General features: G+C 44.6%; 1 protein-coding gene across 3 annotated transcripts in view; it reads left to right on the forward strand.

Annotated features, from left to right (window-relative positions):
- TMX3 (thioredoxin related transmembrane protein 3) overlaps nt 1-13,462 on the forward strand; it is a 72,437-nt gene that overhangs the window by 19,536 nt on the left and 39,439 nt on the right. For all 3 annotated transcript variants that reach the window (XM_056521477.1, XM_056521480.1, XM_056521478.1), the window contains 3 exons: nt 4,469-4,514; nt 6,245-6,325; nt 7,261-7,360. In XM_056521477.1, coding sequence (XP_056377452.1) covers nt 4,469-4,514; nt 6,245-6,325; nt 7,261-7,360 — 227 coding nt within the window. The remainder of the gene's footprint in view (nt 1-4,468; nt 4,515-6,244; nt 6,326-7,260; nt 7,361-13,462) is intronic.

The raw sequence follows: 13,462 nt of genomic DNA on the forward strand, positions 1-13,462 counted from the left end.
CCGGGCTGCAAAATAAAAGAAAACACACTTTCTATTACCTGCCAACGAGCCCCCGGAGCTCCGGTACACTCCGGTACAAGTGTTCGCCCGGCACGCCAAAGGAGCTTCAGCCTATCACTGGCCGAGGCGGGACATCGCTGCAGCTGGTGATAGGCTGAAGCTCCGTGTGACGTACCGGGCTAACAGGAAGTAAGAAGAATACAGCCCAGGGACCGAACACCTGTACCGGAGCTCCGGGGGCTCGTTGGCAGGTAAGAGAAAGTGTGAAATTATAGGCAATTAGTAAGATACCCCTAATAAAGAAGTGGTTCTGCAGGTGGTGACCACAGACCACTTCTCAGTTCCTATGCTTCCTGGCTGATGTTTTGGTCACTTTTGAATAATGGTGGTGCTTTCACTCTAGTGGTAGCATGAGACTACAACCCACACAAGTGGCTCAGGTAGTGCAGCTCATCCAGGATGACACATCAATGCAATATGTGGCAAGAAGGTTTGCTGTGTCTGTCAGCGTAGTGTCCAGAGCATGAAGGCGCTACCAGGAGACAGGCCAGTACATCAGGAGATGTGGAGGAGCAACAACCCAGCAGCAGGACCACTACCTCTGCCTTTGTGCAAGGAGGAGCAGGAGGAGCACTGCCTGAGCCCTGCAAAAGGACATCCTGCAGGCTACAAATGTGCATGTGTCCACTCAAACAGTCAGAAACGGACTCCATGAAGGTGGTATGAGGGCCCAATGTCCACAGGTGGGGGATGTGCATACAGCCCAACACTGTGCAGGACATTTTGCATTTTCCAGAGAACACCAAGATTGGCAAATTCGCCACTGGCACCCTGTGCTCTTCACAGATTAAAGCAGGTTCACACTGAGCAAATGTGACACATGTCAGAGTAAACATCCTCCAGCATGACCGGTTCGGCGGTGGATCAGCAATGGTGTGGGGTGGCATTTGTTTGGGGGGCCGCACAGCCCTCTATGTGCTTGCCAGAGATAGCCTGACTGTCATTAGGTACCGAGATGAGATCCTCAGACCCCTTGTGAGACCATATGCTGGTGCAGTTGGCCCTGGGTTCCTCCTAATGCAAGACAATGCTAGACCTCATGTGGCTGGAGTGTGTCAGCAGTTCCTGCAAGAGGAAGGCATTGATGCTATGGACTGGCCCGCCCGTTCCCCAGACCTGAATCCGATTGAGCACATCTGGGACATTATGTCTCGCTCCATCCACCAAACACCACTTTGCACCACAGACTGTCTAGGAATTGGCGGATGCTTTAGTCCAGTTCTGGGAGGACATCCATCAGGAGACCATCTGCCACCTCATCAGGAGCATGCCCAGGCATTGTAGGGAGGTCATACAGCCACGTGGAGGCCACACACACTACTGAGCCTCGTTTTTACTTGTTTTAAGGACATTACGTCAAAGTTGGATAAACCTGTAGTGTGGATTTCCACTTTGATTTTGAGTGAGACTCCATATCCAGACCTCCATGGGTTGATAAATTTGATTTCCATTGATCATTTTTGTGTGATTTTGTTGTCAGCACATTCAACCAAAGTGTTTCACATGATTAGCTCATTCATTCATATGTAGGATGTGTTATCTTAGTGTTCCCTTTATTATTTTGAGCAGTGTATTTGGCTGCCTTAAAGTCCAGACTTATAGGCAACTCATCTCACACCTTGTGGACGTTTTTATACCTGGCAAAGGGATGTCAATTTTTCTCTCTCATGCTGATATGGGCCTTTTATTAGGTAGAAGATCCATGTATACACAATACAGATCACATTAAATAGTGATCTTTTATAGTATAAGAATGAATTATGTTCCTTGGTGTCAAAGTAGACAGGCTTGCTTTTAAAGGGGTACTCCGGTGGAAAACTTTCTTTTTTAAATCAACTGGTGCCAGAAAGTTAAGCAGATTTGTAAATTACTTCTATTAAAAAATCTTAATCCTTCTAGTATTTATTAGCTACTGAATACTATGGAGGAATTATTTTCTTTTTGGAACACAGTGCTCTCTGCTGACATCATGACCACAGAGCTCTCTGCTGACATCTCTGTCCATTTTAAGAACTGTCCAGAGTTGAAGAAAATCCCCATAGCAAACATATGCTGCTCTGGACAGTTCCTAAAATGGACAGAGGTGTCAGTAGAGAGCACTGTGGTCATGATGTCAGCAAAGAGCTCTGTGTTCCAAAAAGAAAATATTTTCCTCTGTAGTATTCAGCAGCTAATAGGTACTGGAAAGATTAAGATTTTTTAATAGATGTAATTTACAAATCTGTTTAACTTTCTGGCACCAGTTGATAAAAAAAAATAAAAAGTTTTCCACCGGAGTACGCCTTTAAGTTAGAACTGCCTGCCACTAATGATTATTCTCATAATCGATTAGTTGGACGATTAGTGTTTCGATTAATCAACTAATCGGATAAAAATAACCATGGTGAAGAAGAAGATAATTTGTGAGTTAGATTAGGGAGGGATGAGGGAAGGGGATCGGACTGAGGTCTTCTGTGTGCTTTAGGTAAGGGATGCATTGTGTGTAGAGAGAGTTTGTGGGGTTGGCTAGATGCCTAAAGGAGTAGCTTTTTATTATCTTTAAATACATATAATAGTTCTGACCAATTAATCAACCAACCGATTAATCAATTATGAAAATGGTTGACAACTATTTTCATAATCGATTGGTTGCCGATTAATCGATTCTTTTTTTCAGCCCTATTTTAAGTTCAACAAAATTATGGTATATTCTCGACTGAGAGGGTAAAGTTTCTTCTGGGTAGAGCGCCAAAAACACGTGGAGTTTTATAGGCCATGCAGTGCTCCCCACTGGGGAAAAGTTTCCTTTCCTTCATTTAGTAAGAAATAGGCTTGCTCTCTGCTTCCACTTATTGGAGATATTGGCCCAGATTTAGAGCTTTTAGAAACATACTTATGAATATATCTCAATGATATTAGTGTCTATTATTAGAAGATTTATGTCTGAAAGCTTTGTGCTATATAAACCAACAATGGTTAGTCCATCTGATCCGAGAAGATACTTTCTTTAAATCCAGACTACCCAGCGAACTGAAATAAATTTGTATACAGACATATCTGTTTTAATGTCTTTCTTTCAATGAAGTAAAGTTGTTTCATATACTGTATATGTGTTATACTTTACACAAGCGGCTCAAGGTCAAGTACTGTATGCTATACTACTGTAAAACTGTAGTGTTTTCTATGTTTGTAGCCTTGAATAACACAGGATATGTGTCAGTCTGAGAGTGGCAGATGTTACATGAGGATAAATATTTCTTCTTTGGGGATTAATCTCTACTAATATCGGTATAACAGAGATTAGTATTGCTATAATGTGTTGGCAGCAAATCTCTTAGTGTCCAGCTGCTGTAAGGTCCCACCATGCAATCTTTAAAGATAAGTCGTAAGATTTTGCTGCCCTATGTAAGGACAGTAAAGTATGAGGACAGGTCTACTCTCCCAATAGCCAAAATGGCACATAATATATATTGCTGTTGGTTACAGGAGCCATCGGAGAATACAGAAAAACCTAGCTTGTATATGTCTGATGTATTCTATGATCGTTCTATAAGCCAAATGGTAATATATATATATATTTTTTGTGCTATTTTGGCTAATAGGAGAGTGGGCCTTCCCCCGTACTATACTTCCTCTACATTTTCTTACACAGATCTCTAATAACTGTTCTGCCAGTCTGTTGTCTGTACCATTATAGCGTGAAAAATATTGATGCCCTTTAACAAGTATAAGTTTGTCTAGCTTGCCTCCAGAACAAATATTAGCAAGATCTGCATGGTATCTGAATACCTAGACCATAGTTTTAGTGTCTCCAGAAAAAAAAAATCTTAACAATACATCAATATAAGCTATATATGCAGTAAATACTGTAGTGACTATGGTGAATGCTGGGGTCACTGCAGGGAATTTGTAGCACTACATGCAAGCTGTTCACAAGATTGGGAGTACATGTTATTTATTGATGCACTGGATTGGCCAAAGCGGCAGCAGGTCCTAAAGGATTGCTTTCTTTTCTGGCGCATACATGGGGTCATCTTCTTGGATCAGGTTATCTACTTGAAGAACAAACACAAATTTTCTCATCTATCTGGCAACTTAGAGAACTGACAAAATTGTCCAGTCCATGAGAACTCATGGCTTTTTGAAACCATCTGTACTTTTGTCCCGGCCATGTTTGGAAGCGCCATAGAGAGCAAATAGAGCAGTGACAAAGCATGTGCTCTGCCACTTCATTCACTTGATTAACTAGGGACCCTCATTCCCGTGATCGCTGAAGGTCAGACTGCTCATCATAGGGTAACTCTTATGTTAAAAATGTTTTTGTATAAGGCTATCAAAAGTAAGAACTTGTTTAAATCTGTAATGTTCATCTTCATGTCCATATAAACCTATCATACATTCTAATTTTACACAACCTTTCCATATGCAGGCATTGCGTCTGAATTTGGGGTCCGTGGATTTCCAACTATAAAATTGTAAGTATTGCATTTTATGCCCTGCAAATCTTCACATGTAACACTGAAAAATAAGTGTGGTGTAGGGATATACAAAGATAAATAGGTATATTCCAAAATCGGTGTTTGACCAATATTCTGTTAAAATAATGAATGGTGTGTGCCGTGGTTTGGTATACAGTAGCATAAATATAAGTGATTTACTTTTCAGCGCATATGGTAAAATCTCCGGTAGCCATGGCCGTGCCATAACTGGTTAACAGAAGTATTAGGGCTCATGCGCACTACAGATATGGAGCTCAAAATTCATTTCTGAGCGGAATCCACTTACAGCAGAATCCCATTGATCTCAATAAGATTCTGCGGCTCAGTGGACACTACTGAAGTTCTGCAGCAAAACTTCTGGCTCGGATTCTGCTGAAAGAATAAACATGCTCATTCTTTTGGTGGAATCCTCCCGGAAAAGCCGATTGGTCAATGGGACTTTTAGTTCCTTTATTTATTTATATGGTAAAATTCTAAGCAAAATAAGAGCTGATTCCTGGATGGTTCTGATTCAGTGAGAAAAATCAGCAAGGAAATTTGTTGCTGAATTTCCATAGTGTGCATATGCCTTTATATACGTCTGGCATAGAAAGTGATGAAACCACTTGGCTTTGCAATATATATTATTATATAAATTGTAAAGAATAAGAACAAATAACCTTTTACAATGTAAACTGATTATTATGACCCTAGATGAGGTAGAAATAAATACTTTCCAAAAACACAACTGGTTCCAGACTTCATATACCGTATTTTTCGCCATATAAGACGCACTTTTTCTTCCCCAAAACTGGGGGGGGAAAAGTCGGTGCGTCTTATACGGCGAATACACCCCCTATCGCGGCGGTCCCTGCGGCCATCAACGGCCGGGACCCGCGGCTAATACAGGACATCACCGATCGTGGTGATGCCCTGTATTAACCCTTCAGACGCGGCGATCAAAGCTGACCGCCGCGTCTGAAGGGAAAGTGACACTAACCCGGCTGTTCAGTCGGGCTGTTCGGGACCGCCGCGATTTCACCGCGGCGGTCCCGAACAGCCCGACTGAATAGCCGGGTTAGTGCTTACAGGACACCGGGAGGGACCTTACCTGCCTCCTCGGTGTCTTCTCCGTTCAGGGATCCCCTGTATGCCGGCGCTCTCCTTCCTCGTCATCACGTCGTCGCGTACGTGCGTCGGCGTGCGTAACGACACGATGGCGGTGACGGAGAGCGAGGATACCCGTCCGGCAGCAGAGACGTTCCAGAGCGACGGGGACATGGCGACAGCGATGGAGCGACATCCAGGGAAGTGGTGACGGGTCCGGAGCGGCAGGGACACGTGAGTATTACCTCCTATGCAGTGGTCTTCAATCTGTGGACCTCCAGATGTTGCAAAACTACAACTCCCAGCATGCCCGGACAGCCAACGGCTGTCCGGGCATGCTGGGAGTTGTAGTTTTGCAACATCTGGAGGTCCGCAGGTGGAAGACCACTATTGGGTTCAAAATCTTTATTTTTTAAAATTTTGCCCCTAAAAATTGGGTGCGTTTTATACGCCGGTGCGTCCTATAGGACGAAAAATGCAGTACATATTGAGACCATATTTATGTGGTCATATTTTTGCTATGCTTTCCTTTTTTAATTTCATTTGGGATATGTGATTTCATTACTGGGTTTAAACGTATTTGTTTTTTAAGATATTGTGTCTTTTCAATAAATGCACAGGCTAAAAGGTGAAATGGCCTACAACTATCGTGGTCCGAGAACTAAGGAAGATATTATTGAATTTGCAAATAGAGTTGCTGGGTAAGTAAGTGATTTTTTTGTGTTTTCTATATTAGTGATCAGATTATATTTTTTTTAAATGAAAGAATGGTGACAGGCATTTTTTTTTATATATTTAGTTTTTTATAACAAAATAGGGTTGTGAAATAACATTGAGACAGAAAATGAAGTGCAAAAATGTGTATAATCTTTATTGAGAGTGACTGTAGCTTAAAATCAAGATTAAAAAGGAACGACAGCAGACAGACTACTACGGCGTCTGAACAAGGGACTCTTGAACTTCATGTAAATTGCATAGTTCTAATATACTTTTTCAATTCCTCTTGCGACTTACCTGTGAACGGAAACATTCTTGTTTACATCAGAACAACAATACAGGCTAATCCGGCTTCCATTCGTAGTGGATGCCCATACATATTAAGAATGTATCAAAACAAGGGAGAGGTCTCTTCTGTTGATGTGTTTAGCAAACAGAAGGTTGCTTATATTGTATACAATTGTATGAACCACTCAACTGTGATCAGGGCTTGGTCTGTACTACTTCTCAGCCTGTGGATGTAAGCAAAAGTGGTTCAATTCACTGACCACAAATAAGGTGCAGAACTTCCCTTTATGCAATAATTCTACTTTATTTAGATAACATGGAGAAAAATCTTAAAAAAAAAAAAAAAAACACAATAAAAGAAGAATATTAATTGGATTCTGATTGTGCTGGACGTTTCTCTTTTCCTAAAAATCTTTAGGGTTACATACCTAAGAACAAATGCAAAATATAAACAGAGAAATTTGGTCTAAACAGTCCTGTTTTAAAACTTCAGTTTATTTGGTCTGTGAAGTTCTCCTTATATGTCTATTTCTTGTAGCCTATTTTATATTAGCTTGTTATTTTATAGAGTTAAATGTGTCTTGCCCAATTTTTTACATTTATTTTACATTATACCTTTATCTGTTTAAAGGCCATTAATACGACAGCTCCCAAGCGAACAGATGTTTGAGCATGTGCAAAAACGCCATCGTGTGCTGTTTGTGTATGTTGGTGTTGAATCAACCCTGAAGGTAAAGCATTGCGTTTTATAAATTGTAAGTAATAGGAGAATAAAACCAAAATACATTTAGTTCTGTTTAATCTGCATAGGGTGTAGTGATTATATAATATATATCTGTCATCAGTATCACCCGTACTTACTTGCTGATTCAGAGTAATGTAAGTGACACTGATTTGAACACACATTCCCAATTTACCTTCAAAAATTAGAATATACAATAAAGTATTTCATTACACTGAGGGCGTTTCCAGTCCCTTTGTGCGCTCTTCTTACTGCTGGACTCCTATCTTATGATCATCTTCATCATCCTTGGTCCTTCAGCCACATTTTCTTTTATCCCCACACGTACTGGGTACATGATCGTGACATCATCACAGGTCCTACACCTTCAGCATCTAGCAGGTACAGAGCAGGTCCTGGTTGGGCAGTCACTGCTGTTGTGTTGTGTGGTGACTGTCTGACCAGACCCTGCATTGTATCTGCTAGATACAGTATATGTGGGCGCAGAGCTCATTATTGCAGGATAGGAGAGGATTATGCTAAAGGCCCTGTGATGATGATCATGCAGTGACAGGAGTGGGCAGAGCTGATCTAGGGAAAAAAAATAAGTGGAGACCACATGTTCCCTCACTGGAATTATTACATTACTGGCATTGTTACTCTGTACTGTCAAGTTAGTATGGGTGATGCTGGTGACAGATTCCCTTTAAACATTTCTTCCTATAGTAATCTAGGTGTACAATCATTTAAAGATTCTTCCAGCTTTTATGCTTTGTGTAAACATATCATTACAAACATGAAATGTGCAATGTAGGCTTCCGCACTATGATGCACAGAACACCACCTCCGCCGCAGCTACCCCGTTATTGCACCCTGCTACGTGCACTTGCCCTTCTTGGAAGGTACTTGCCACCCCCCTGAGTGTGAGGAGTCTCTCATGGAGAGATATTTGCTCAGAAAGGATCACCGCAAACACTCTCAGGGCTCTCGACAGACCCCCAAGCGAAAGGCCGGCTCTGACAGCATGGCAGACTCCCGGGCCTCAAGCCGCGCTCCCTCCCCTAACTTTTCTAACCGTGAGTGCTCAGACTGAGGTGATGATCAAGACTTATTCTCCTTGGGCTATGATAGATTGGCAGCTGCTGTGGCTAGCAGGATCGCCCCGAGTGTTCAGGCTGCTCTCACCGCCACTTAGCAGTCCACACTACAGCAGTTGCAGGCGGATGCGCAAAAGCAGGGCCAGACGGTAGCAGAACATGGTGGCAGGATTCATTCCCTGGAGGAGACCTCAGGTGCGGTTAACCCCCGCATGGCGGCTCTTGAAGCTGATAAAAAAACGTCTCTGGGATAAAGTGTAGGATCTCGAGAACAGATCCCGCAGAAACAACTTGCGGGTCGTTAGGGTCCTTGAATCGATCCCGACACGAGACCTCCACAGGCTGTGCGAACAGATTCTTCTTCAACTACTCGGCCTCCCCCATCGCTGCCTGGTTGAATGAGGTCCGGACCTCCGTCCCATGCCAGAACCTGGAACGCCACCTGCCCTGATGACCCTCACTAGACCTAGGCAAGTTATTGTAAAATACCTGGACTTTACAGATAAAGTTGCCCTAGTACGGGCTTTCCGCCAAAAGAAAAATGGCCTTATGTTTGAAGGTGGACGCTTACTTATTTTTGGGGACTTTTCATCCGAAGTGTCTCGCCACCGCAAGCTGTTTTCCCCGATCTGCACTACCTTACATTGGAAACAGATACTGTATATACTCGAGTATAAGCCGAGTTTTTCAACACAATTTTTCTTGCTGTAAACACCCCCCTCGGCCTATACTCGAGTGAACTCTCCGCTCTCAGCGGTCTTCAACCTGCGGACCTCCAGATGTTTCAAAACTACAACTCCCTGCAAGCCCGGGCAGCCGTCGGCTGTCCGGGCTTGCTGGGAGTTGTAGTTTTGAAACATCTGGAGGTCCGCAGGTTGAAGACCACTGCAGCCTTCGACATCATCCAGCCCCCCCCCCCTCTCACCCCCTTTAGTTCTGTACTCACCTCGCGGGACATTAGGGTGCGCTGGTCCGGGTCATCTGTGCTGCAGGGACCGTCCTGTGCGGAGGGATAGTCGTTTCGGGCTGTCCATCTTCACCGGGGGGGCCTCTTCTCCGCGCTTCGGGCCCGGCCCTGGAATAGTCATGTTGCCTTAACGACGACGCACAGGGAAGTTTATGAGTAAAGTCCCTGTGCGTCGTCGTTAAGGCAACTTCTCTATTCCGTGCGTGGAGAAGAGGCCCCCCCGGTGGATATGAACAGCCCGGAACGACTGTCCCTGCAGCACAGATGGCCCGGACCAGCCCACCCTAACGTCCCGCCGAGCGGAGGAGAGTACAGAACTAAAGGGGGTGAGAGGGGAGGGGGCTGGATGATGTCGAAGGCCGCAGTGGTCTTCAACCTGCGGACCTACAGATGTTTCAAAACTACAACTCCCAGCAAGCCCGGACAGCCGATGGCAGCCCGGGCTTGCTGGGAGTTGTAGTTTTGAAACATCTGGAGGTCCGCAGGTTGAAGACCACTGTATAAGACATTGACAAGCGGTGATGATGAAGGGGTTGGGGGGGGGCTGATGACATGTGGTGATGATGAAGGGGGGGTGTGGGATGATGACAAGGGGATGATGAAGGGGGGTGTGGGATGATGACAAGGGGATGATGATGGGGGGGTGTGGGATGATGACAAGGGGATGATGAAGGGGGGTGGGATGATGACAGGCAGTGATGATGAAGGGGGGTGTGGGATGATGAAGGGGGGTGGGATAATGACAAGGGGATGATGAAGGGGGGGTGTGGGATGATAAGGGGATGATGAAGGGGGGGTGTGGGATGATAAGGGGATGATGACAGGCAGTGATGATGAAGGGGGGGTGGGATGATGACAGGCGGTGATGATGAAGGGGGGATGATGACAGGGTGATGATGATGAGGGTGTTAATGACGGGGGTCTGGATGATGACAGGGGGGATGATGTATTTCCCACCCTAGGCTTATAGTCGAGTCAATAACTTTACCTGGGTTTTGGGGGTGAAATTAGGGGCCTCGGCTTATATTCGGGTCGGCTTATTCTCGAGTATATACGGTACGTTTTGCCCTGGTGTATCCTGCTATACTTAGGGTCAACCATCCTGATGGCTCTATGTCCACATTCTCATCGCCGGAGGAAGCGCAATACTATCCCACGGCACTTCATTCTTCCCGCACAGTTCCTTATGAGGTGACTCGTTCCCCTTTGCGGAGCACCACACAGCCACAATCTTCCACCTCAGGACTTGGAGATACGTACCTGGATTTTGGCCGCTCCGAAGGAACAACGGCAAAGCTCCATCTTGCCACCGGATGATTGATGGTCCTCAGAGACTCTATCCTGTTGAATGTTTCATCCTACTCATCTCTCTCCGGTTCCTGGGGCCCTGCTACTGGGGCCTAGCCCGTTGCTTCCTAGGGCCTTGAGGATGCTCTCCAGTGACATTAGCAGGACTTGAGCTCTCTGCGAGACTTTAATGCACTGTTCCGTGTTCGGAGGTTTGATAGTTGGGAGTCCTATTTACCTGGGGACGAGGAGTAGTATAGCCTATTCTTTATTAGCCTGGGGTTATGTTTTCTTGGCGGGTGGGTTGGTGCGGATGGAGGGGCTTAGCTATTGAGGGATTTCTCTTTGTTATGAGGAGGTGTGGGGGTGGGTGGGAGTAGTGTTATCTAAACAAACCAGGGGAATATAAACAAATACAAATACCAAAAAAAAAAAGCTAAGTTACTTATCCTTTCGTCTAATTGATGTTACATTATGCATTTTTTTTCATCCTGTCTTTTTTGTGCACTTTGGTGACCCTGATCTTCTGGTAACTGTTGTTGCGGGGGAACTGGCATCTGTTTATTGCAAAGGTCTTTTCCAGTTGAGTGACCGAGGTCCTTGGGATATCCTGTCTTTTGCAGTGGTGGGGGATTATTGTTCTGTCTCTGTAGTTTTATTAGTCCTGTATTTTCATTTCTGATAAGGGTAGCTGGAGGAGGGCTGTTTCCTTTTCTATGAGTTGTTGTCCTTTTTCTATGGATGAGTTCTCACAGCATTGGGAAGAGGTGAAGTTGAAATGAGATATTCTCCCCACTGGTGGTCTCTATTTTGTGGGGGATCTCTGGGGATTCAGTTCGGGGAAGGTCTTTTTTGTGTTGGAGAGGAGGGAATAGGGGAAAGGGATGTTTTCTGTTTTTTCCTTATTAGCTCTGCTCGCTTTGGTCCTGTGCCTCTATTTCTTATTACTGGCCATCTTACTTTTCCCACCTGATGTACATTAAGTATGCAGCTTATCTCGTGGAATGTAAAGGGTCTTAGGTCATCTCACAAACTTAATATAATTATTTGTCACCTGAAACGGTTCTCTCCAGATGTAGTGATGCTACAGCAGATGAACCTTGATGCTACTGATTTTGTTAGAATGAGAAAGTGGTAGATAAAGGATGTCTATGGCTCTCCTGCAGTGCACCTCAATGCTGGAGTTCTAATCCTGGTGGGTAAACAATGTGTGGGGGAGGTGGTCTCTCTGTAAAATTGTGATGAATTTTGCGTCAGAATCTATTATTCTCTTCTCTGCTTATGGCCCGAACAATAACAATTCTTTTTTTGACTCCTTGGCTGTTCAGGTCCAGAACTCTGGCTTCTGCCATGATAGTTTGTGGAGATTTCAATGCAGTTATGTGCCCGGATGAGGATCGCAGACTTAACAAAATTTGCTCTACTCTACCCAAAAGGCGTGATCTTCGTCTGGCTCATTGGGCCACGCAGGTCGGTCTGGTGGATTCGTGGAGGCTATTGCACCCTGACTCTAGAGAGTACTCTTTGTTCCCACTCTCAGGACTCATGGTCCAGGATAGACTACTACTTTACTTCTCCCCCTTTATCGGGATGTATCTCTCATGACTGTATTGAAGATCTTGTGATTTCCAATCATGCCCCCATAGTTTTATGGCTTAATGACATGGTCAATACAGGAATATGGGTGCACTACTGTGGTAGATGTATACAATGACATTGGCTATCCCTCAACACTGATGTTAAAATTGAGTCATTCGCCAGTGTATCCTTATATGAAGGACACACCAGAGCCCGCACACCAATGCCATGGTTTCTCAAAATGGCGCGGGACCTATGCTAATCCTACCTGTGCGTGATAAGCAAAACAGGGGCCAGTGGGCAATTACGGCAGCATTCGGTCGACTCACAACCTCCTCCCAGATACCCTCCAGCGTGACTGAGCACACATGCAATGGGAGGAGGGAGGCAAGCTGCAAGCCCCACCTGAGTTGGCTAATATGGGTGCATAGCCTCACAAGTGCTACCTTAATGCTGCCTTGAAGATATTCAAGGCACATTAATTTTGGAGTTTACACACCTCCAATTTTATACTTGGAGGTGTGTAAACTCCAAAATTAATGCGCCTTGAATATCTTCAAGGCAGCATTAAGGTAGCACCTGTGAGGCTATGCACCCATATTAGCCAACTCAGGTGGGGCTTGCAACTTGCCTCCCTCCTCCCATGGCATGTGTGCTCAGTCACACTGGAGGGTATCTGGGAGGAAGTTGTGAGTCAACCGAATGCTGCCTAATTGCCCACTGGCCCCTGTTTTGCTTATCACGCACATGTAGGATTAGCATAGGTCCCGCGCCATTTTGAGAAACCTTGGTGTTGGTGTGCGGGCTCTGGTGTGTCCTTCATATAAGGATACACTGGCGAATGTCTCAATTTTAACATCAGTGTTGAGGGATAGCCAATGTCATTGTATACATCTACCACAATAGTGCACCCATATTCCTGTATTGTATTATTCTAATTGTTACACATCCACACCGTTTATCTGGTGTAGGATTCTATTGTGGCACTTGTAGTCCGCTGCAGGCATCCTCCATTTTATGCATTTTTATGCTGGGGATTGCCCTTAGCAATGGACTACAAGGGCAGGATCTGCTCCCCCAATATAAATGCACAATCGCATTTGGGGTTGAGCACCTCCAGCCATTTGAGACCACGTTTTTTGTTATTTGTTTAATGACATGGTCCCCAAGGGTTCTGACTATA

This window comes from Hyla sarda, chromosome 5, assembly GCF_029499605.1.
Source record: "Hyla sarda isolate aHylSar1 chromosome 5, aHylSar1.hap1, whole genome shotgun sequence".
NCBI lineage: Eukaryota > Metazoa > Chordata > Amphibia > Anura > Hylidae > Hyla > Hyla sarda.